The sequence below is a fragment of the Ursus maritimus genome, unplaced genomic scaffold, assembly GCF_017311325.1.
Source record: "Ursus maritimus isolate PB19 unplaced genomic scaffold, ASM1731132v1 scaffold_10, whole genome shotgun sequence".
Classification (NCBI taxonomy): Eukaryota; Metazoa; Chordata; class Mammalia; order Carnivora; family Ursidae; genus Ursus; species Ursus maritimus.
The window spans coordinates 20,850,971-20,876,672 of NW_024423344.1; the positions used below are offsets into that span (position 1 = coordinate 20,850,971).

Consider the following 25,702-nt stretch of genomic DNA (forward strand, 5'->3'; position numbering starts at 1 on the left):
TATTTAAATGAAAAATGTGTTCCAGCGAAAGGAGGTCTGTCCTATCCACGTGGCCGCCGTCTGCTCGCTAAGGCTTTTGTGCAGAAGTGGTGGTCTGGATACCTGAATCCTCGTGTCTCCACAACGGGCTGCTATCCGGTAACCGTGGCAAGGTCTCGTTACCGCAGGGCGAGGTGCCGGCAGGGCGCTGGGACGCCTGCTCAGGGTCTGGCTTATCGAAGATCTGAGAGCCTCCTGCCAACGGCCCTGGCTGTGTTGGCCTGGCCTCTCGCAGGGGACTGGATTTTACCTCAAGCAACACGCGAGTTTTGGCTTCGTGGTGTTTTGGCCATACTGGCAGAATTTCGTTTTGGATGCAAAGTGTTCAGGACCAGAGACAGCTCCGCCCAGGTGGAAACGTACAAATCCACACCAAGATCCCATCAAACCGAGTGAGACCACAGCCAGAAATGGAAAACTAACAGGAGAGGAAATAGAGCAGGAAAAGCATCGTCCCGCTTGCCACATCCAGCTGGGGCCTTCCATGGAAGAGAAGCGAAGGCATCTGCTCGGAGGCAGGCGGGCCTGTTGCTGGTAAGCTCACAGTGTGCCACCTTCTACGCACACGTGGTGGATGGCACCGTGGCTCCTGGCTGTAAATGTGCCCCCAGGAGAGCCGCCCCGCCTGCCCCGCTGACCGGGCCCACCCTCTCTGGGGTTCCAGAGATCCGAGGCCTCCCGGCAGGCGGATGGCAGAAGGCGGGCGTGTTGGCTGCTCTCCCCGCAGCTAGATCAAGTGGCACAGCACCCGCGGCGGGGAGGCGGCCACGCGGAGCCGGCGAGCGCTATGCTCAGAAAGCTGCACTCCATCTTTAACTCCGGGCCGCACAGGAAGGCCGAGGTGGCCGCGGGGCCCGGCTCCGAGCCCGCCAGCCCCGCCGTGAGGCTCATCCGCAGCAGCTCCATGTACGTGGTCGGGGACCACGGGGAGACATTCAGCGAGTCCTTGAAGAAGTACGGCGGCGGCAGCATGGACAGCAGCCTGTGCTACCTGCAGCCGGAGGGCGGCCGCGCATGGATGTACTCGCGGCCGCAGGACTGTCTGCAGTACCTGCAGGAGCTGCTGGCCTTGCGCAAGAAGTACCTCAGCAGCCTCAGCGACCTGAAGCCCCGCCGCGCGCCGGGCCTCGCCGCTCCCTGCTCCCGGCCCCCGGGGTCCCCCGGGACACGCGGAAAGGCCCCCGGCCGGTGCGCCTCCAAAGAAGGAAAGGTAAGTGCTGTGCAGACGTACAGTTCAGAGGGAATTCTTCCACGAGCCTCGGGTGCCGGGTGGGACCTTGGCTCGGCCCCTTTCCCGTGCAAGCCCGCGGCTCGGCGGGGGGTGGGGGGGGTGGGGGGTGGCGACCCCCAGTGGCTTCCCCTCTGGGAGGAGGCCCTGGGAAGAAGCGGTCGGTGGTAGCTACAGAGTAGCCTGGAGGGAGGGCGGCGGCTTCGGGGTCAGGCTGCCCTGCGTTTGCATCGCATTTGTCACTTACCTCCCGCTTGGTGGATGAGATGACGCTCGTGTGGCCCCTGGAAATCCCAGTGAGACATGCAATCTTCCCGGGAACGAGATGCTTGCTAGTACCTCGGTGTTCAGCTTCACCGGAGCCCAACAGCTTTGGAGGCTGTGCTCCATCTGTGGGCTGGGCCCAGGCATCCTGGGGACTGGGGCACAGCCTCGAGACCGCCTGTGGCTTCAAGGCGATTGCCTGACAGCTGTGCTGGGCACTGGAGGCTTCAAGCCCAGACAGACCAAGCAGGAAATTAGTGCAAGAAGTCCCAGGCAGTTATCTCGCTGTTTCTACTTATGCCGGTGTCTGTACACATTATCTCCCCTTGAGCATTCGATTCAGGCCGCAGGGAAAGGTGGGAGAGACTCCGTATCAGGGAAGAGCAAGCTAGGCCTCTGGAACCTGTTTGACAGGACCTTTGACTCCTTCGGGTATTCCCTCCTTCACCCTCAACCTTTTCTTTTTTTTTTTTTTTTTCAAATGCCTGAGGTTTGAGGCTGTTTTAAGTTCCCACCAATTGTTTCCCTGATGCCTGGACAGCAGAGCTGTCTCTCCCTAGTCCTGTTTCCGCAGAACGTGCTGTGGGCTGTGGAGGCCCCATTACCGTTGAAGGACTGGCCGGTGATCAGATCTCTAGGGCTTGGCCTCCCCCGACTGGTTTCAACTGTCTGCATTTTATCCCAGGTGGGATTGGTTTAAATAACCACATTGACTCCAAAAGTACGTCCGTGTCCCAGTACCTACTCTAGGGTTCCAGAATCGACCTTGTGAGCAGCCAGCTGTAGATTTGTGGGCCAGCACCCTTCCTTCGGGGTCACTTCCCACGACAGAAGGGGCTGCAATAGGTTCTGGACTCCCTCCTAGCTGGATATCCTGGGGTTCTTGGGTCTGGTTAGACTCCCTCCAGGCATTACATTTTCCTGGAAAAAAAATGCAGTTCTCTCTTTACAAAGCCTAGGTCACTTCCTCCCTGCACTGCTCCTAGTTCAGCTGTCTGAAGATACAGGGAGAACTTAGCCCAGAGCACCCCACTCTGGCCCTGTGGAAAGACACAACGTGCGCATTTCCTCGGGAGAAGCCTCTCACCATGATGTAACCAGAAAAAAGTTTTAAAATGGCTTTGATGTCAGTCAGACCAAGACCTAAATTTTAGTTGTGTTTGCCAGCTGTGTACCTTTGTCAGGTTAAGTTGGCCTCTCTGAGCCTCGATTTCTGTAGCATAGAAACGGAAATAAGAATATATCCCGTGAGGGGAAAGCAAGATCCTGGCTGTGATACGACCTGGCACATAGTAGGTCTTCCAGTGCTTACTAACTCTGAAATGGAAGGTACTGGAGGCTTCTTCGTCACCGGCAGACAAGCGCTCTCCTTTCTCGCTCCTAAATAAAGAGCTGGATGCTGCGTGTGCTTGAGACACCACGGGGCCGTCTGGCTGGCCAGGTGGCCTGCGGCGGCCTGCTCTGTACGTGGGAGGGGCAGGGGACCAGAGAGCTCCTTTCTTCTGGAAGGTCATCCCCTTCCTGCATTGGTAGAAAATGCCTGCTGATCTTCAGGTTTCGGGCAAACACCATTCATTCCCCTGAGCCCTCGTTCTCCTTCCCCAGTTGTGCTGAATCGTGTCTCCCCCAAATCATAGGTTTAAGTCCTAACCCCCAGTACCCCAGACGGTGACCTTATTTGGAACTAGGCTGATTACAGGTGTAATTAGTTGAGTTGATTGTGGGTATTAGGGTGAGGTCCTAATCTGACAACACTGGTGTCCTATAAGAAGGGGAAACCGGGACGGACACACACACACACACACACACGCACGAGCGCGCATGCGGGGATCACTAGGCAAGGTCTGGAGTTGGGTGCCATGCACCGGGGACCCCCCAGAAACTGGGTGAGGCCTGGAACACATCCTCCCCTAGTGCCTTCCAAGAGAACACGGCCCTGACAAGCTCTGGGCCTCAGACTTCTGGCCTCCAGGCTGCTCAGGGGGTGGGACTTTGCTGTGGCAGCCCTAGGGAATGAGTACAGTCCTCCATGGAATTGCCTTTCTCCCTCTCTCCCATTAGTCTAAACACCGCTCTGTTCTAGCATTGATCACAGCCTCCTGGGGCCTGGTGCACTGCTCGGCAGTGACTTTGGTATGCTTGGTAAAGCTGAAACAGCACCTTTGACATTTTTCCATCCCCACAGTGCAACCGTGAATACTTCTTGGTCACTTATGAATGCTTTATAAACTTTAAAGTCTGGTCTTCTGTGTACAGATCACAGAAGAGCCGGCCTCCATGTAGGGAGTGAGCAGTGTTCTCTGGGCACCAAAGCACCCTGGAGACCTTGACTCTTCCCACGAATACCAGCCCCTGGCCTGGCCACAGAACTTACGTGCCCCTGTCTGTCTCTCTTTCCTGGAAAGATAATGGCTTTTAGGCTGTTCTGTTTAAAACTTTCAGTAAAAAATACATGTTATGCGCAACTGATGAATTATGGAACACTATATCTGAAACTAATGATGTATTTTGGCTAATTGAATTAAAAAAAAAAGAAATATATTTTTGAAACTGACCTAGTTTATTCAATACAACCAAAACAAAAATTTCATGAGATATACTTATTCTTATTCTCTGTTTGGTACTCTGATATTTTTTCAAAATACTCGACACTATTCTTTTTTTGTTGTTTTTCATGTTGTCATGACACACTAAATTTATTTCACAAGCCACTACGGGGTCCAGACTGACATTTTCTCACACCCTGGTAAGGCATTCCAGTAGGACCTGCTGAAATGTTGACAGTGTCTAAGGCATGATACATCAGGGTGTCAAAAGGTCTGGTATCCCAGGCCCTGGAGAGAAGAGAGCCGGGATGAGTACCCATGTGGGTCGATGCGAGGAGGAAGTGAGGACACGCCAGGAGGGAGGCGAGCCTGGGGTGGATGTGGGAAGGCCCTCCTGGGCCCCTGCACAGAGGAGGTCCTGGCCAGGCTCCAAATAGGAGGTCATTACACAAATGAACGAAACACACAGTTTGCAACATTTTGAAATCAAAACAAAACCCCCACATCTGAGGATTTTTGAGTCAGCATCGCGTATGAGCTGTAGTTTGGGACTCATTGTTTAGATGCTCCGGTGTTAGAATTTCTAACACGGTGCAAAATTCAAGTGGCAGAAGGAGAGCACATTTGAAGTGGGTCCTGTCCTAGACCACAGAGTTTCTGAACCAATAGGGCAAAGGCACCCGACCCCCGGCCATGGGCACCTTGGGTGTTCCTGCCCGCGATGAGGCACATGGCCCATCTCCTCCACACACCCCACCCCTGCTCCTCGGCACGGCCCAGGCACAGTCCGGGAACAATCAGCAGTTTTTCCTGACTTCTCATCATCCTCGAAACACGCTGAGTGCCAGCCCCAGGCTACAGATGAGAAGACTGGGTCTCAGAGACAGGAAGTGATTTAGGTAAGGTGTGCGCCTGACAAAGAGCCAGGATTGAAACCGGGTCTGCACTGTGCCAGAGCTCACGCTCTTGTCAATGGAGCGACAGTGATTTCAACCAGAAAATGTATTTTGAGCTTGTCAGATACCTGCCGATGGGGGAGGGGCCCCTCAGGATGAGGCGAGCAGGCTGCTTTATCCTGCACACCCAGGCCAGGGAGAGTCAGCTGGGAGGTACCCGCTTCCTACCCCGTGTGGACTCAGTGCAAGGGCGAAACACGGAGGCGGCATGGCCTGGGCTCCCTTTGTGCGGGAGAGACCCGGACCCAAAGCATGTCCTGAAGGCAGGCATCAAGCTCTCTCCTCTCCACTATCCACGAGTTCAGTTTCCCTCCATCTCAACACCTTCCCTGCACATGGCTTCCTCGGACTCTATTTTTACTCTCGGTCCCTGCAGCCCCGAGACCCCGAGTGTGTATTGCCTACTTTTGCACTAGGAAGAAAGCTGGGTAAACAGTGTGAGCTCAGCTGCAGTGGGAACTTCACAACGGGATGGATTTTATCTTCAAACCCTTTCAACAGAAACACGTTTTCATTCTTCCTCACTCGTTCCACAAAGTATCTGAGACGAGCCACCTACCAGCAGAATAAAGTAGCAGCAGAAACTGGACAATCGGAAGAGAATAAAGCATCGACAGAAAATCAAGAACACTCAAAAGACCCTGCAGATCATAGAGCTAATTCAGCGGCTACAGGTGAGCTTTAGTTAGGCTCCGTACCTCTTGCAAGCGACCCTTTAAAAGAGAGCCGGACTCGTATTAAAATTCTGTCTAAGAGGAAAAACCACACCCCTTGGTTAGTGGAAGTGAGATTTTTCCCAGCTTCAAGTTCCAGAATTTCTCACATGGGACCTGACACAGAAACCAGGCGTGATGTAGCTAGTAAGGCCCTCAGTGATTTTTAAGTAACGACGCATCAGTAGATACGTCATTTGTCCTTCCTCCCTCCATTCCTCCCTCCGTCCCTTCCTCAACATGTTTTGTTGTTGGCAGGAACAGGGTGTGTGCCAGGAACTGTTCTAAATACTGGCGAGGGAGTCAAAGTCCCTGTCCTCCTGGGTGGTCACGCTTGTGGCAAAGCAAGGCAATAAACCAGTACCCCATTTCTGGTGGTGACTTCTCAGAGCCCTGCTGCGCCAAGCCCGTGCTGCGTCTTAGTGAGGGCCCAGGCTGTGGCACCCGGGTACGCACCTGCTCTCCATCCCTTCCGGACCCCGCAGAGAATTCAGATCCAGAGGCACGGACGGACCACACACCCTCCTGACGATCTTTGTCGAAAGCCTCTGAAGATACAGTGAATCCTATGAGAGAAAAGTGTCTGTGAAAAGTAGAAAGCTATCCTGTTGTGTGTCCTGCTATTTGCCTCCCTCATCTCAGCATCTTGGAAAGCAAGTCGCTCCCTCTGCAATCTGTGTTGGGGTCTTGTCTGGGACATGACTGGCCTCAGCCTGTTTCCCCCCTCGCCTGGTTCTTAAGGTAATTTCTTCCAGCTGCTGGGAGGGGCTCTGGGATATTTGACTTCTATCTTTCCACTCCTCATAAAGACTGCTTCTCTCAGCTTGGATTTTTTTTTTTTTGAAATAATAGCTTTAATTTACATGCCATGAAACTCACCCTTTAAAGTATACTACTGAGTGGTTGTTAGTATATTCAAAGTAGTGCAACCTATCACCACTATCTAATTCTAGAACATTTCATCACCCACTTCAGCTTTTTGTGTGTGTGTGTGGTAAAATAAACATAACATAAATTTTACCACTTTCAACAGGGCACTTCTTAGCACCTGAAATGAGTGCTTTTTAATGTCCCCAGCTTATGGGTAATGAAGTGTATCACAGTTAATGAATTCTTAAGAAATTAAGTGTTTCTCTTTGGATGATTTTTTATAAATTTCTTTTAGAGAAAAATGTGTAACACTGAACATCTTTCAAATTGTTAATTGTCAGACAATAACCAGAGTTCTTCACACTAGTCTTCCATGAATTTTTCCAAATGATCGTTTATATAAGCCCCTAGTACTACATCCAAAAGACTATTAAGCCTTACTCTATTTTTAGAACACTTTATGAAATGTATTAGTAGTACATTAGAAAATGAATCCATTAAGAGGTCAGAGAGGCTATAAAATACTTCATTTAGGAATTAGGAGAATGTTTTTTATAAAAGGTCTGATTATTTCTTAAAATATAGAAGTCTTTTTAAGTAAAATAATCTTAAAAAATTTACCATCTTAACCATTTTTAAGTATACAATTCACTGGCATGAAGCACATTCACAATGGTGTATAGCCCACTACTATCCTTTCCAGAACTTTCTCATCACCCCAAACAGAAAGCCTGTATCCAAGAAACAGTAACTCCCTATTTTCCTGCTCCCCCCCTCCTGGTAATCTCTATTATGCTTTCTGTCTCTGTGAATTTGCCTACTCTAGGAACCTCAGATAAGTGGAATCCTATAGTATTTGTCCTTCTGTGACTGGTTTCTGTCACTCAGCATGTTTCCCAGGTTCCTCCATGTTGTTGCATGTGTCCGAACTTCCTTCCTTCTGTTTAGGGGAACAGCTTGGGTGTTGATGGTTGGTGAAGACGAAGAGTTTGAGACAATGCTCACTCTGACCAGAGTGTCAGTTAGCATAGGTTGGTTGCAGTACCCCACGGAACACTGCCCAGATGGTTTGAGCTGGACATTTTTTGAAGCCAGGTATGTCGGTCACCCACCGCAGGCAGAAGAAAACATTATTAATTCTCTTTTGGGTCATCTAATTCTAAGCAGTTTGGATTCCTGATATGTCTGCCTAGATGAACTGGCTACAAAATGCACACCGTCCCTGCACCCCGCCCTACCCCAGCCCTGCTAAAGAAATTCACCTGCTACAATGGTTTAAAAAGAACCAGCGGAATTCTGGAGAATGTTTACCAAAAGTGATTGATTTTTATCTAAATTAGTTTTATTCTGGCAATAGTTTGTTTTCAGAATCAATTTTCTACTAAGGCCATCCAATCTTGGTTCATCATATAAGACCATGTCAATAGCAAACAGAAGATTCTTTCTCCTCTATGGCAGGAGAATCAGAATCTAACTCATCTAAAAAGATTCCAAATCATCCATGTATAATATGCATATATAATTTCATATGGGATAGAAGGCAGATTCTAGATCTGTTTTTACACCACTGGGAATTATTTTTCAGATCTGCTGGGGAGGCTTTGTGCAAACACAGTGATATTAAAATGCGGGTTTTCTGGAGCATTAGTTACTGGGAGAGTCTCTCTCACTTGGCCTATCTCTGGTTTGCAGAGTTGAAGGGCTGTACTAATTCAATATGAGCTGCAAAGAGTTTTCTATTTTGCTTGGCAGAGCTCTCCACAAGACGACAAACAGTATAATGATGATTGATAACAAAGCACATAATTCCTGCAGCCCCTCTCAGTCAGACCACAAGATGGGTAATTACATTCCCCAATCTATCTTCCAGGCACGTGCTGTTTGCTCAGCCTACAAATAATACTTCCTCCTCCCCTTTTCTCTCCACCACACCCCATTCACCTGGCTAACTTGTTTTAACAGCAGAGAAAGCATTTCCCTAGGAAGCCGCTTTTCACATCCACAATATAAGACAGTGGATTTCCTCCCCTCCTTGTGTCTGACCCCCATCTCAGCACTTAGCAGCCAGCACCCAGCACTGTAATTGTCTGTTCATTTGTTAGTTCTGCTGCTGGCCATGAACTCATTGAGTGCGGGGACTGTGTCTTATTTATCTTTCTATCTCCAACCTCTTGCATGGCTCCAGGCACATAGCAGACATTCAATAAACCAATAACCTGAGAAATTCCAACTGTAATTTAAGAAGGTTTATTTTATTTTTTTAGAAGATTTTATTTATTTATATGCCAGAGAGAGAGAGCGAGCGAGCACGCACAAGCAGGGGGAGAAGCCGGCTCCCCACTGAGCAGGGAGCCTGATGCGGGACTCGATCCCAAGGCACGGGATCATAACCTGAGCTGAAAGCAGACGCTTAACCGACTGAGCCATCCAGGTGCCCTTAAGAAGGTTTAAGAAGAAAACTTAACACAGTTTGGTGGGAGATCTGGAAGAGTAGTAAAACTGTTGTTTTCACTGACTGGAAAATTATTATTTTTTTTTTAGTGGAGTAGAATATAGTTTGAGTATATTCACATTCATATGGAATCATATCCTAATAATTAAAATATCCAACGTGTAATGGATCAGAGTTCACCATCAAAAGGACATTTTGGGTAAACTTAAAAAAAAATTCTGGATAAAATTATATTAGATAAAATTTATAAAACACAGAGAAGTATAAGAAATAAAATAAAAATAACTTAGAATCCTACCAGAGATAATCACTATAAAATGTTTAAGTATATTCTTTTTCAATCATTTATTTCCTGTATATTTGCATAGATGTATATTAGCGTTGCCAGCTAAAACAAAGGATGCTTATTTAAATTTGAATTTAAGATAAGTGATGGATTGTTTTTACTGTAATTATGTCCATGCAATATTTGGTATATATTTATACTAAAAAATTATTCATTGTTTATGTGAAATTGAAATTTAACTGCTGTCTTATACTTTTATTTGCTAAATTTGACAACCCTGATGTATGTGTATGTATGAATTTACTAAATTTGGTTTACACCATGTACTTTTTTATAATCTCTGTTCAGTTCATATTATATTTTGTGGATTCTTTCCCACCTCATTAACTTGTTTTTGAAAACTGAAGTTTTAATGGCAAAAAATGTAACAGCTCACATTCTTTAAGTAGTTGTGAAGAATTACAAACACATCCTGCTCTGTAAGGTATGTTTAGTGATTCCTAAAAGTGTGACTAGTGGGGCAAAGTTTAAAGATCATTCATTTTTAAAGATTCTTCTACATATTGCTTTCCAGAAACATTTTATAATTTACACTTTCATCAACAGTGAATAAGAAAACACTTTGTACTGCATTTTATTAGCACCTAGTATTGATTTAATTTAGAAAGTTCACAATGTAATAAATTGCATTATTTCATATACTTTTCTTTGATTATTGCTTGAGCAAAGAATGACCCTTTTAACTTATCAAACCAATGCTACTTCTTGTTTAATCGATTGCCCGTTCATGTCTTCTACCTTTTTCTTTTGGCTCTATTAAAGATTTCTTATTTCTATGGACTCATAGTAAGAATATAAGCACCCTGTCTGCCACACGTGCTAAAAATATTTTCTCCAAGTTATTATGTGTGTTTTGATTTTATTTGACATTTTCTGGTGTATAAATACTACTGATTGTATGTAGTCAAGGACACCCGTTTTGTCTTTGATGTTTCTTCCATTGCTTTCCTGCTTAGAAAGCCCTCCTATGTCTCAAGATCAGCTGTGTGTTTGCCAGTGTTTTCCTTTTTTGATAGTTCCATTTTTAAAAACCCAGCTTTTATCTATCAGCAGTGTATTTTGACAGGAAGTGGGAAGTGAGAATCCAACTTGAGTTTTCCCCAAGTAGCAAAGTTTCCCAACATCATTTATTGACAAATTCATCCCTTCTATCTCTGGACTGTGATGTTTCCCTTATCGCATGGGTAGGTTTTATACTATGTTTCAAGGATGTGAATTCAATGGAATCAGGCTTCTAATTGTTTGATAAATGTGAGCAAATTTATTCCACTCGGTGTTTTGTTAAAGTGGAATGATCTCTTCGATGACATGTAAGGTGAGGAGTTAGGCAAAAGAAATAGTGGCCTTAAGATTAAAAAGCAGGGAGGGAAAAGACTAAGCTTATCAACCCGTGAGTCTCCAATCTCTAAGATCAAAGACAGAAGATGTGTGGTTATGCTTCCAAGATGATTGTAATATTTAGGTATGATAGGTGACGCCAAATTTGAGTTATACTAGAGCTTGTGACAAACTTCTTCCATCTTTTTATCTCTTTGGGCTGATTTTCTCAGCTCTCTTGTCGACTTCACCATTTTTTTTCTTCAGTTCAGGCAAGTGTACCATTTAGCTTAAATTTTGTTAAAATTTTGTATGTGGGTATTTGTGTTTGTGTAATTAAATTCCAATGACTATGCCTTTTCCCAAATTGCTTGTTTCTTATAGCTTCGGTCCTTGTTTCCTAAACTCCCATTCGTACTTCACAAACTCGCACTCAGTTATGGGTATGCACTTTCTTAGGTGTTGTAATATAAAAGGGATAAGGTAAATATCACCTTGGACTTGGTCTTAAATATCCATTCCAAGGATGGCAGGAGGCAAAGAAGATGTGTTAGAGCTTTTAGGGTTTGTCCTCAAAAGCTCTCTCTCTCTCTCTCTTTTTCTTTGATGATAATTAAATTGCTTGTGGATAAATTTGAGCTGTTTTGCATTTAATTTCACACAGCTGAATGATCCAAGGGAAAAATGATCTCTCTAGTCCCGACTAGTCCCACATCTGATCCTGGAAATTTTATCACAATATATGGACATTCATATTTCTAGATACTCTTTGCTCAACAGAATATTATCAGTACTCCATAAAAATAAGGAGTACAGAGTTCTTAACATTTGCCAACTTCAATCCAAAAGGATACATTAGCAACATGCAAGCTGATTGGAGAATATAAGCATTGGGTAATCGCATGTATACAGCATATATTCACTTGCTCAGTGAATAATTACCACCCCATGCCAGACGCTGAAATAGGTAGCTAGCATTCATAGATGAAAAGGCGGTCTGTTTGCCCTGACACAGCCCATTGTCTCAAGCTGCAATCCTCAGCATCACTGTCTGAACCACACTGGTGTGTTGAGGTTCTTTGGCAGAGAAACAGGTAGAATTTCAATCAGCATGTTGGGAGTTGTGTAAATCCCACAACCTGTCTCACATAGGCCGGTGAGCATCTATCACAAGAGTCTTATCTGTGAGTGTTAGTTGCCAAAGCATTGCCAAAGAAGAGGTTACAGATGGCTGGTCTAGTGTGGGGCTACAGAGGACAGAGCATCACGTGCCAGAGTGGATTATCCACCCCTGTCAGAATGTGCGCATAAACAAGATGTGCCTAGGTCTGTCTGCAGCAGTGAGAGGCGGTGACATGGGGGCTGGCCTTCCAAAGGAGGTGACGGGATGCCCAAGTAGGAGAAGTGAGAGGAGGGTAGATGTTTAGTGGTGGTCCTCTTGGCTCTGGGTGGGTTTCTAATGTTCCCCCCTCAACCCTAAATCTCTGCCACAATATTGCTGTTTCCAACTGAAAGTTCATTTTGTAGAAACCAAACCTCTTGCAGACAAACACTGGCAGATCCTAGAAGAAAAAGAACAAATTGGAGAAACCCAGGCACCCAGATGGCAGGTGAAACCGGGCAGGATGGCAGGTGATGTGAAATGCAGAAAAATATCATAAACTGCACTGGGGGACTCAGAAAAGACAATGAGAAATACAGTAGAGTTTGGTTGGAGAAAACACAAGAGGAAAAGTAATCTGAGACCCAGGCCTGACATGAGGGGGGGGGGGACAGGGAGGCTTGGAAAATGATAACCCCAAGGCCACTGAAGGTTACGTGTGAAAGGCACATGGGAATGGAGCAGGCAATGCAATACAGATGCTTCGAGCCCACGTGCCTTCTCCCCAGGGCTGCTGTGGGGCCAACAGTGAAGGAACACGAGCCCTGTGAAACTGGGGCCTGAGCAGTTGCAATGGGAAAGCTGTCCAAAGAAGTAGTGAAAAAATTCTGGGCTAGAAAAAAGTCAAGAGTGGGAGTGATAAGCAATCCTCTTATATCTGGAGTTCTGAGTTCAGGGTGTGGACGCCTGATGTCCCTTCTTGTACAACTACCTATGAAGTAGATTATCCTGTGATATTAGCCTGCGGCCTGAACCCTGAGCCTCGGTTGTTGTCTCTCTTGTGCTAGGCACCAAGAGAATGTGGCAGTGGAGGCGGAAAAGGCCCATAGAAGCTGTGGAAAGGCAAAGCAAACAAACAAACAAACAAAAGCTGGAATCAGCCTGGGTTTAAACCAGGACTTAAAAAGGCCCAGACGTGTAGCTTAGCCTTGGGACTCAGAAAGTCACCACAGCATTCATTCGGAGACATGTAAACGTATACTTTTATAAAGTACAGCAGAGACTCTGTTAACCAAATCCTACATGACTGACTTGCCAGATGGCTTGATGCTTCCCATTCTTTCCATCAAGCATATACATAGAGAGCAGAGTACTTACAGTTAGAAGCTTACCCCAAGCTAGGGTATTATTGGCAAAATGCAAAACGGCATATGCATTAAGGACTAACTTGAATAGCAAAAGATTACAAAGAAGCCAAAGAGTTGACGATAGGGGACTGTGGTTTGTTCTGACAGTGGGTCTGCCCAATGGAGAGCCATGCAAGGTTACCAGGGCTGAGGAGGGTCTCTGTCTACTGCTGGGAAGTAATCCTCAGGATACATTGAGTGAAGTGAGCAATGTGCACAGCTATATCTTGTAGGCTACATTTTGTTTTTTAAGAAAGTGGGGAAACACAAATATAAATTCATGTTTGCTTATATTTTCAAAAAGAAACAATGGAGAGATAAACAAGAAACTTGGCGCCTACCCACCGCGTAGCCTAGCAGAGATGAATGCCAAACACGACACCCAGAAAGCAAAGATGCATGAATACAAGCCGGGGGAGTGCCTCCCCAGGAGGGGGTTTAGGTCAAGTCTGGGGACTGGGAGGGAAAGGTAGATGTTGAGTGCAGGCACACAAGGACTCAGGGAGTCTGGGCCCTGAAATCCGGGGTTTTGTCCTCTTTCTTCAGTGACCTGTATTCTGTCCCCTGGGGTCCTGTCCTTGTGTCCTTGTCTTGAAAGAGACATTCCTGTCTGCCCTTGCAAAGCCAGGGAATAAGACTGGTACTTAAGCTTTCTGTCCTAAATCAGACCCTGAGGTGGGGATTTGTGGGTGCTCTTGTCCCTCGTCCATGCTCGGGCCCCCATAGAGCAGTGGCTCTCCACTGCTGTGTATTAGAATCACTTGATTATCTGACCCAACTGGTCTGGGAAAGAGCCAGCCGTAGATAGACATTCTTTAGCAGCACAATGTCCAGCTGGAATTGGGCTCCCCTGTTATGGAACCCCCCTGACAGGGATGAGGGAGGGCCCACCGTCCCTGTCTCCCAGGCCAGGATCTCAGCCTCATTTAAGGGATGCTGCTTTCATTTGCAGGGAAGGAAGGCAGGGCTGAGGAAGGAAGGAAAGCAATTGTCGATTCATTTGCATTTATTTATGCCCCTACTTCATTCCATGAAGGGTTTGGGGGGAACTGACAAAGGCAGTTGGGGCAAGTGGGGGAAGCTCTCCCTCGGGGTAAGACTTGGTCACACAGGTATATATGGGTCAGCCACAGATAATGTCACCAATGTCTCATTCTCCAGACCACCAGGATCTACAAGTTCTTTCAGCGGAAGCAAGTGTTATAATGGTAATGTATTGGATTGCCCAGCTGAGACCCCAGAAGTAGCACCTGGAAGAGCAGACTGTCTGGTGCTGGCTAAGGAGCTTCTGTGACAAGGTGCCCTCGAAGGCAATTGTTTCTCAGTCTTGTAGAAAGGGCAAGGTATGCGAGGGAGACCGGAGTCTCCAATACTAAAGCTTGAGGCTTTGGAAAAAAACAATATACTTGAATATTTGGAATAACCAACAAGGGTGTGGCTGAAAGGGCCTTTGTCCACTAGTTTTAGTGGACAGAAAGTACAGTGGCTAAGGTGGTAACATATATGCTGATGATTTATTTTTTAACTTGCAAATGTGATCCTTGAAGGATAATACTTGAGGAGATTCTGGGTTTTTGAGATCTACGAGAGGCCAAGTCAAGGGTTCCTGTTAACAGAACTAATGATTGTGGTCTTGTTGGTTTTGGAGCCTTTGGTAGTTAAGATACCAAAGCTGACTCTTTCCTAAGTTCTTTAATAAATGGAAGCAACGGATTCAGGCTGCTCTGAGCTGCTGGCCAAAGTCCATTTCCTAGAGACACTGAGGAATGGGCAGCTCAGATAATTTTGAAAAGGAGTGTGATGCCCACATGTGAGACTGAGACCCTTGCCTTAAACCAAACACTGATGGAAGCTGCTGAGTCAGGGACTCAGAGGCACCCTTTCCATGGGTTCTGAGACACAAAGACCTACAGACCTTGCATCCCTTTTAAATAATATTCATCCTTCCTTTGGGTTTCAGTCCAGATTGTGTGGCTTTCTCCATTCTTTATTTCCCTCTCTTTCACTTCACAAAAAAATTTCTAAAGTTATAAGTGTCATAGTAGAATTAGGTTAGGGACTGAAGACCATGGACTCTAAAGGAGGGAACAGTCCAGGAGAGGGTGGTCTACCTGGAGAATATGAGCTGACCCAGCTCATCTTGATGGATGAGTAGGAGTCAGCCAGATGAGACAGTCAAGGCAAAGGGACCACTGAGAAAAACCAGGCAGGAGAAGAATCGTGACCTGCCTTCAGAGATGGGCCTTCCTGTCGTCTGCCTGCAGGAAGGATGCCTGGTGGCCTGGCCTGCTGTGTTCATACAGTCTGCCAACCAATCCTTCTGGTTTCAGTCCTGCTCCCCACTCCCAACCCTTTGTGTACCCGGTGTTTCCAAGCCTGGTGCATTTCTGGTTCCCAAGGGTCAAATTGTACCCTTTTTAGCTGCTTCCCCAACCTATGATATTCTAGAAGGCTGGTCCCTCTGCTCTTTCACATCAGTTCCCCCACTTCAATTGCTTTGCATTGCAAGAGGATTTGGAAATATGTCTTTTACTGATGGCCTCTCCCTTCCTCTGTCATTAGGTTTTCTTCTCTCTGCCCTCCCGCTTTCATTTTAGTGGGCTCTGTGAGGGGGGAGGGATAAGTCCATGTGGATAGTTTTCTACTTTTAACACAAAAGATTCAGGTGTATGTTGTACTTCTTCAAAATTTTCTCTAAGAAAGCACCTTACAGATATAAAAGGAAAAAAAAAAAAACCCTCTCCACTTAAAAATGTTTTCTAGTAGTACGAAATGCATACTTTTCACCAAGATCTTGTATGTACATACAGATGTCATCATTTTATTTCCCAACACTCCAGCCTGTAATTTAATGTTCACTTTTAATACCATCCCCCTTTAAAAATGCCTGCATATGGCGCAAAAACAGACACATAGATCAATGGAACAGAATACAGTCTCCAGAAATAAATCCATGGTTATGAGGTCAATTAATATAAGACGAAGGAGGCAAAAATATACAATGGGGAAGAGACAGTCTCTTGGATAAATGGTGCTGGGAAAACTGGACAAACATACGCAAAAAAAATGAAACCCGACCACAACGCTCTGAAATTGGAACTCAACCACAAGGAAAAATTTGGAAAAAACTCAAACACTTGGAGACTAAGAACCATCCTGCTCAGGAATGACTCGATAAACCAGGAAATCAAAAATCAAATTAAACAATTTATGGAGACCAATGAGAATGAAAATACAACAGTCCAAAACCTATGGGATACTGCAAAGGCAGTCCTAAGGGGGAAATACATAGCCATCCAAGCCTCACTCAAAAGAATAGAAAAATCTAAAATGCAGTTTTTATATTCTCACCTCAAGAAACTGGAACAGCAACAGAGGGACAGGCCTAATCCACGCACGAGGAAGCAGTTGACCAAAATTAGAGCTGAAATCAATCAAGCAGAAACCAGAAGTACAGTAGAGCAGATCAACAGGACTAGAAGCTGGTTCTTTGAGAGAATCAATAAAATTGACAGACCACTGGCAAGACTTATCCAAAAGAAAAGAGAAAGGACCCAGATTATTAAAATTATGAATGAAAAAGGAGAGGTCACGACGAACACCATTGAAATTGGAAGGACTATTAGAAATTTTTATCAACAGCTATATGCCAATAAACTAAGCAATCTGGAAGAGATGGAATCCTTCCTGGAAACCTATAAACTACCAAGATTGAAACCGGAAGAAATTGATTCCTTAAACAGGCCAATTAATTATGAAGAAATTGAGTCAGTGATAAACAACCTTCCAAATAACAAAACTCCAGGCCCGGACGGTTTTCCTGGGGAATTCTACCAAACATTCAAAGAAGAAATAATACCTATTCTCCTAAAGCTATTTCAAAAAATAGAAACAGAAGGAAAGCTACCAAACTCATTCTATGAGGCCAATATTACCTTGATCCCCAAACCAGGCAAAGACCCCATCAAAAAGGAGAATTACAGACCGATTTCCCTAATGAATATGGACGCCAAAATCCTCAACAAGATACTTGCTAATAGAATCCAACAGTACATTAAAAGGATTATCCATCACGATCAAGTGGGATTCATACCTGGGATGCAAGCGTGGTTCAATATTCGCAAATCAATCAGCGTGATACATCATATCAACAAGAAAAGACTCAGGAACCATATGATCCTCTCAATCGATGCCGAAAAAGCATTTGACAAAATACAGCATCCTTTCCTGATTAAAACCCTTCAGAGTGTAGGAATAGAAGGTACATTTCTCAATCTCATAAAAGCCATCTATGAAAAGCCTACTGCAAATATTATTCTCAATGGGGAAAAGCTGGAAGCCTTTCCCTTAAGATCAGGAACTCGACAAGGATGCCCACTCTCGCCACTATTATTCAACATAGTACTAGAAGTCCTTGCAACAGCAATCAGACGACAAAAAGGGATCAAAGGTATTCAAATTGGCAAAGAAGAAGTCAAAATGTCTCTCTTTGCAGATGACATGATACTCTATATGGAAAACCCAAAAGAAGCCACTCCCAAACTATTAGAAGTTATAGAGCAATTCAGTAACGTGGCGGGATACAAAATCAATGCTCAGAAATCAGTTGCATTTCTATACACGAATAACGAGACCGAAGAAAGAGAAATTAGGGAATCCATCCCATTTACAATAGCACCAAAAACCATACGTTACCTTGGAATTAACTTAACCAGAGACGTAAAGGACCTATATTCTAGAAACTATAAATCACTCTTGAAAGACATTGAGGAAGACATAAAAAGATGGAAAGATATTCCATGCTCATGGATCGGAAGAATTAACATAGTTAAAATGTCCATGCTACCCAGAGCAATCTACACTTTCAATGCTATCCCGATCAAAATACCAAGGACATTTTTCAAAGAACTGGAACAAACAGTCCTTAAATTTGTATGGAAACAGAAAAGGCCCCGAATCTCCAAGGAACTGTTGAAAAGGAAAAACAAAGCTGGGGGCATCACAATGCCGGATTTCGAGCTGTACTACAAAGCTGTGATCACAAAGACAGCATGGTACTGGCACAAAAACAGACACATAGACCAATGGAACAGAATAGAGAGCCCAGAAATGGACCCTCGGCTCTTTGGGCAACTAATATTTGATAAAGCAGGAAAAAACATCCGGTGGGAAAAAGACAGTCTCTTCAATAAATGGTGCTGGGAAAATTGGACAGCTACATGCAAAAGAATGAAACTTGACCACTCTCTCACACCATACACAAAAATAAACTCCAAATGGATGAAAGACCTCGATGTGAGACAGGAATCCATCAAAATTCTAGAGGAGAACATAGGCAGCAACCTCTACGACATCGGCCAAAGCAACCTTTTTCATGACACATCCCCAAAGGCAAGAGAAACAAAAGATAAAATGAATTTATGGGACTTCATCAAGATTAAAAGTTTCTGCACATCCAAGGAAACAGTCAGAAAAACTAAGAGGCAGCCCACGGAATGGGAGAAGATATTTGCAAATGACACTACAGATAAAGGACTGGTATCCAAGATCTACAAAGAACTTCTCAAACTCAATACACGAGAAACAAATAAACAAATCAAAAAATGGGCAGAAGATATGAACAGACACTTTTCCAATGAAGACATACAAATGGCTAACAGACACATGAAAAAATGTTCAAAATCATTAGCCATCAAGGAAATTCAAATCAAAACCACACTGAGATACCACCTTACGCCAGTTAGAATGGCAAAAATAGACAAGGCAAGAAACAACAATTGTTGGAGAGGATGTGGAGAAAGGGGATCCCTCCTACATTGTTGGTGGGAATGCAAGTTGGTACAGCAACTCTGGAAAACAGTGTGGAGGTCCCTTAAAAAGTTAAAAATTGAGCTACCCTATGATCCAGCCATTGCACTACTGGGTATTTACCCCAAAGATACAGACGTAGTGAAGAGAAGGGCCATATGCACCCCAATGTTCATAGCAGCAATGTCCACAATAGCTAAATTGTGGAAGGAGCCGAGATGCCCTTCAACAGATGACTGGATTAAGAAGTTGTGGTCCATATATACAATGGAATATTACTCAGCTATCAGAAAGAACGAGTTCTCAACATTTGCTACAACATGGACGGCACTGGAGGAGATAACGCTAAGTGAAATAAGTCAAGCAGAGAAAGACAACTATCATATGATTTCTCTCATCTATGGAACATAAGAACTAGGATGATCGGTAGGGGAAGAAAGGGATAAAGAAAGGGGGGGTAATCAGAAGGGGGAATGAAACATGAGAGACTATGGACTATGAGAAACAAACTGAGGACTTCAGAGGGGAGGGGGATGGGGGAATGGGATAGGCTGGTGATGGGTAGTAAGGAGGGCACGTATTGCATGGTGCACTGGGTGTTATACACAACTAATGAATCATCGAGCCTTACATCAGAAACCGGGGATGTACTGTATGGTGACTAACATAATATAATAAAAAATCATTAAAATAAAAAAAAAAGAACTTCCCATTGTATTTAAGATAAAGTATGAGTATAATTTAAATCATATACCTTGCCACATTTATGCTTCAAATAAAATTGTTACTTTTTTCATAAAAAAAAATGAAACTGGACCACTTTCTAACATCATACACAAAAACGAATTCAAAATGGGTTTAAGACCTAAATGTGAGACCTGAAACCATAAAAATCCTAGAAGAGAGCACAGGCAGTAATTTCTCTGACATAGCTGCAGCAGCATTTTTCTGGATATGTCTCCTGGGCCAGAGGAAATAAAAGTAAAAATAAACTACTGGGACTACATCAAAATAAAAAGCTGTTACACAGCAAAGGAAACCATCAACAAAATGAAAAGGCAACTTACTGAATGGGAGAAGATATTTGCAAATGATACATCTGATAAAGGGTTGATACCCAAAATGTATAAAGAACTTATACAACTTAATACCGAAAAATCAATCATATAAGATATACATATGGCCAACAGACACATGAAAAGATGCTCAACATCATTCATCATTAGGGAAATGCAAATCAAAATCACAATGAGATATCACCTTACACCTATCAGAATGGCTAGAATCAAAGGTAAAAAACAACAAGTGTTGGCCATGATGTAAAGAAAAAGAAACTCCTGTGCATTGTTGGTGGGAATGCAAATCGGTGCAGCCACTGTGGGAAATGGTATGGAGGTTCCTCAAAAAATTAAAAATAGAAGTACTATATGGATGACCCAATAATTCCCCTATTGGGCATTTACCCAAAGAACACAAAACACTAATTTGGAAAGACATATGCACGTTGCAGCATTATTGACGATAACCAAATTATGGAAGCAATCCAAGTGTCCATCAGTAGACGAATGGATAAGGAAGATGTGGGGCATGCTCACACTCACACACGAATATTACACAGCCGTGAAAAAGGCGAGATTGTGTCATTTGAGACAACATAATGGACTTAGTATTATGTTAAGTGGAATAAGTCTGACTGAGAAAGACAAATACCTTATGATTCCACTTACAAGTGGAAAAAGAAACAAGAACAAACGAATAAACAGCAGAAACAGACCTATACATACAGAGAACAAACTGATGGTTGCTAGAGGGGAGGGATGGGGAGTTGGACCAAATGGGTGAAGGGGAGTGGGAGACACGACTTCCAGGTATGGAAGGAATAAGTTATGGGAATAAAAGTCACAGCATACGAAATACAGTCAAAGGTACTGTAATAGTGATGTAATGGGACAGCTGGAAGGTATACTTGGGGCGAACGTAGCATTATGTATAAACTTGTCAAATCACTACATTGTACACCTGAAATTAATGTCACATGGTGTGTCAATTATACTCGAATAAAACAAAAATAAAATAAAAAAATAAAAATGCTCACATAAAATAAAATAACTCTACACAGGGTCAAAACAGCCCAAGTTAATGCACGTTGTCCCTTCTTTTCCTCCCTGAGTTCTCCTATCTCCTAAATTCCTCAGACAGCTGTTTGTGGGTCCACACGTTGATTCTGGGCCTTTCACTGAAGAGTTCTCCGTGGAGGTCCACCACGGGCTTGAACTTCCACGTCAGTCCCCGAGACCGCTGGTGGGAGGCTGTGAAGACAGTGGTGCTGAGGAATGAGATCATGAAGAAGACCAGATCAGGACAGAGCCTGGAACCTGGTTAGGCACTCAGTAGACTCTTTTTTTTTTTTTTAACTCCATATTTTATTATTTCTTACACTTTTCAAGCAATCATACTAATTTTTCCTCAATCCATTCCATGACTTGAGCCCAAGTTTGGCCACTTTAGGTCCTGACAGCTCTTTCAGAGCATTTCCAGTCTATCTTGTCCTTTCTTTCCTGCTGTGAGCATCTCCTCCCTACCGAAGGAGCTCCATGATCACCTAACTGGGTGTTTACCAGCGGGGAAAACGGCCAAAGGAAGACTAAATATTTTATTTTTTTATTATGTTCAATTAGCCAACATACAGTACATCGTTAGTTTTTGATGTCGCGTTCAACGACTCATTAGCTGCGTATAACACGCGGCGCGCATCACCACACAAAGGAAGACTAAGTATTTTGCCTAAGGATCAAAAACAGTCTCTGAGTAAGAACTAGGTAGATCTTATTATGTCTTTGTCTCTCCTTGAGGTCACTGGAAATCCATGGACCCACAGCAAGTGTGGATACGGAGCATCTGCCCTCCTTTCCCAGGGCACTAATTTAAACTGGCTTTTTAAGCTCTGCAAATTCGTAACTTCACATACGTTGTTTCAGCAACGCTGCGGTCTTTCTGGCTGTGCTGGCTTGCTTGTGTGCGGGTGCTCGGAGGCTGGCTCACACAGTGCTCTTTCCTGCCCTTCCCATCTAGCCCAGAGCAACCCTGAAGAAATACTCCCAGTTCAGCGCAGATGTGGCCGAGGCCATGGCCTTCTTTGATTCCATCATTGCAGAGCTGGAGACAGAGAAGCGGCCCCGGGCTGCCGAGGCAGAGCCTCCGAATGAGGACGTGGACTTCGATGGTGAGTGCTCGCCGGGGTGCAGGAGATGGGCGGGTGGCGGTCTCTGGAGTGGGGTGTCGGATGAGCGACCAGGAACCCCACATCCTAGTAAAGGGAAACTCACATCCGTACTGCAGAGCCCTGCCCAGGGCTTGTTCTTCTCCTTGGGGGCCCTTTGCTTTAGGCGTCCCTGCGGCCACCACCCAGCCTACCCGACAACACTCACGGCCCTATTTGGACAAAAACTCCTTCCTGTGGTCCACTGGCCAAAGCGGAGACTAAGCACTAAAGAAAGGGATGGGGGGGGGGGGTGCGGGTGTTATATGGGTGTGAAGACAGTTTCAGTCTCGCAAGATGAAGGAGTCCTGGAGAGCCATCCCTCACCAGGGGGAATATATTCCGCACTACTGAACTCTTCACTGAAAGATGGCTCAGTTGGTACATTTTATGTTATCTGTATTTTACCACATTTTTTTTTTTTTAAGAAGAAAAAGGAGCAGAGAAACCACATTTAAAAATCTGGCTTCTGACTCTACCTGAGCTAGTTTGGTACTCTCTGCTGGACCTGCCTGACCCTTCATCCGCTCTGTCCCTGCTCGGCCCTCAGCGCCCTCTGAGGGCCTCACAATCAGCGCTCTGAGGATGATGCCCAGGGCAGGAGGGGACCCAGCGAGCTGAGGGCGGGGGCTGACGCTTTTCTCCTTGCCAGCCTGTGTCACTGGCTCTCTCCTGGTGGAAAGCAAGCAATTCGGCCACTTCATGAATTCAGCCCGCTTTTCAATTCCATTACTTGACTATCCGTTTCTTTCATCTTTGACTTGCCCTCCTTGCTGTCATTGATGACGATTTTATTCAGGAATTACTGGCTCTTGTGACTGAGGGATCAGCTAATAAGGGACCAATACTAAAAAATTGTTAAGTGTTTTACTTATTGCTCAAAAGATTAAAAATTACATCCCTGTGGTTTGTAGTTGGTCTGGCCTCACAAGACCTGTATCTGTGAAAGGTAGGCTCTCATTGGGTTTGGTGGAATTTCACAGGTTACTCCCACTCCCCAAGGTCACTGTTTCCTGTAGGGACATCTGCTCGCCCTCCCCGCTGACTGCAGCCCCTCGGTCCCAGATAGAAGCCAGCTCTCTTCTCGACAGTCCGGCCAAGGAAACCCAGGACATTGGCAGAAAACCAGCAAAATCCACTGAGGATGTGGAAAATAGGCTCTCTTTGCTCTTTTGTCATCTGCTCTTTTCACCTCACAGTTTGCAGTACCTCGTGGGTATCTTTCCAAGTCAGTACACAGATCTGCATCCTTATTCTTCGTGAACCCATCAATATTCAGCTGTATCCCTAACCGTCACTGCAGGGTCAGAGCAGATGGTCCCCGCTGCTTGCCTTTCCCAGCCTTTCCAAGAATCCATGGCGCTCTCTATGCATTACTGTGGGTTCTCAGCCCAAGCCACCCTCTCCTGTTCCTCCCTGATGGCGGGTCCTAATCTCTGGGACGCCTGCTTCTTTCTTGCAGTGGCCACCAGCTCCCGGGAGCACAGTTTGCACTGCAACTGGATCCTGCGGGCGCCACGCCGGCACTCTGAGGACATCGCTGCGCACGCCGTGCACGCGACAGCCAGCCAGTTGCGAAGGACCATGGAGTGCAGGACCATTGGCACTCAGAGGAGACTCGAGAGGCACCCCATCTACTTGCCCAAGGCTGTGGAAGGGGCATTCAACACCTTGAAATTCAAGCCCAAGGCCTGCAAAAAAGAGTAAGTGCTTGGACCAAGTTGTACGACCAAGATGTTTCCATGTCCTCCAGACTCCCGGGGTGGTTCTTAAGGGGCCTCGAGCCCCCATCCTATATGCCCCAAATTCTTCTTATATATTTTGGGGGGAGGGAGTTTTTTCCTGGTCTATGCTTACACTCCAGCCTGGTTCACTGCCGTCACCACTCCTCACTGTCACTTCAGCTCTGGATCTGCCCACCTTTCATTCAGGCCTATGTAGCCCGCATGCTTTGTGCCACCCGCCCTGTGCCACGGACAAGCTGTGTGCTACGAAGTTTTAATGAGCGTTTGGGGTTGAGGGGGGCGTGGCACCACGAGGAAACCAACACCAAACTAATCAGACGCCCCTGCCTTGGCTTGACTTAGACGGAGAACTTCTCATCGGCTGGGCCCCTCCTGGCCACCTTGCTACCAAAGGCCTTTCTCCCTCCAGATCCAGCTCTCCCAAGACTGGTTACCATTGTTAGCCCCCAAATTCCTGCGGCCTACTCATTCAGGGCAGTAAGTGCTCTCTTGCTCTGGGCAACCCCGGTCACGCTGTAGGGACCTCCCCTTTCACAACAGAAGGGTGTATCTGGGCTCAACCACATGTTTTCCTTTGATCGTACAAGAGCCGTTCAACTCCAATGGGTTTGGAGCTTTTCTAAATAGCTTTCCTCCCATAACAATGGACTGTATTCTGGACATACTGAAACCAGGCTCCGGCCCTCATCGTCCATCCTTCCAGTTCAAAGCCAGCCCCCGTGACGATACTGCTTTGGCCTCTACAAGGCCCAGCATTGGGGAGCATCTGAGGGTCCCCATTGGAATAGTGAATCAGAGCATCGCGGCTCTGTGCAGCCAGCCAAGCCACACTTAAACCCTCTGCCTCATTCCTCCCTTCCAGCCTGGGGAGCCCCAGACAGATCCTCTTCAGCTTCTCAGGAGAAGACATGGAATGGGATGCGGAACTCTTTGCGCTGGAGCCCCTGGCGTCTCCGGGGGAGGACCACCATGAGACCGAGAACCCCAAAGGGCAGTGGCTGCTCCGAGAGAAACTCTGGGAGCGAACAGTACCCTGACTCCCTCCAGGCCCGGCAGCCTGACTCAGGCTGGGTCCCTGAGAAGGTGGCTGCTTCCAGTGCCGCACAGGTGTTTGGAAGGGTTAAAAATGGAAATTGGAACCAAGTCAAGCCCATGAGCCCATCAGCGCTGCCCGCTGGTGCCCAGTTAGTGCCAAACACACCTGCGTCTCCCAGAGCACCTGCCTGAGGAGGCTCTGGAGCCTGGCTGGCCCGGCAGCGCAGGTTAGCGGGTAGGTCCAGCCTGGCTGGTCTCCCAGTAGAAAGAATGGAAGGCCTCAAGTGGGAATCCAGGCTCACTAAACCTGGCCTCTGCTGGGTCCTGTTTCAGTTCTCTGTGCATCTGTCCAAGTGGCTGTTAACAATTGTACTCAGTACGGGAAACAAGCCCAGCCACGGATCTCTGGGCCTAAGTTTTCAGAAACGCAGCTCCTGCCTCTACAGGGCTCAGAAAGACTCTGGTTACAAACAGAGACTGCCTTCCTTTGTGCAGAACTCAGTGCAGGAAGCAGCTCCTTCTGCACTAACACTCTAGTGTTCTAGAAACCTCTGCTGATCACCCTGAAGATGGGGCCAGTGCCCTGGCATTGGGAAGGAGTGTGTTAGGGCCCTGC

General features: G+C 45.8%; 1 protein-coding gene across 1 annotated transcript; it reads left to right on the plus strand.

Annotated features, from left to right (window-relative positions):
- Window positions 1-826: 826 nt before the first annotated feature.
- CUNH13orf42 (chromosome unknown C13orf42 homolog) lies at window positions 827-25,088 on the plus strand. The gene is made up of 4 exons (XM_040622538.1): window positions 827-1,253; window positions 22,127-22,270; window positions 23,769-24,009; window positions 24,914-25,088. Exons 1-4 carry the CDS (start codon window positions 827-829, stop codon window positions 25,086-25,088), a joined length of 987 nt encoding a protein of 328 aa, XP_040478472.1.
- Window positions 25,089-25,702: the final 614 nt, after the last annotated feature.

Bases quoted from the DNA above. Each gene is read 5' to 3' on its own strand.
- CUNH13orf42 (XM_040622538.1), top strand. From the start codon at position 827: ATGCTCAGAAAGCTGCACTCCATCTTTAACTCCGGGCCGCACAGGAAG. The intron at 1,254-22,126 runs GTGCTGTGCAGA...TCTAGCCCAGAG, and splicing joins CTCCAAAGAAGGAAAGGTAA to CAACCCTGAAGAAATACTCC. The intron at 24,010-24,913 runs GTAAGTGCTTGG...CCTCCCTTCCAG, and splicing joins CCCAAGGCCTGCAAAAAAGA to CCTGGGGAGCCCCAGACAGA.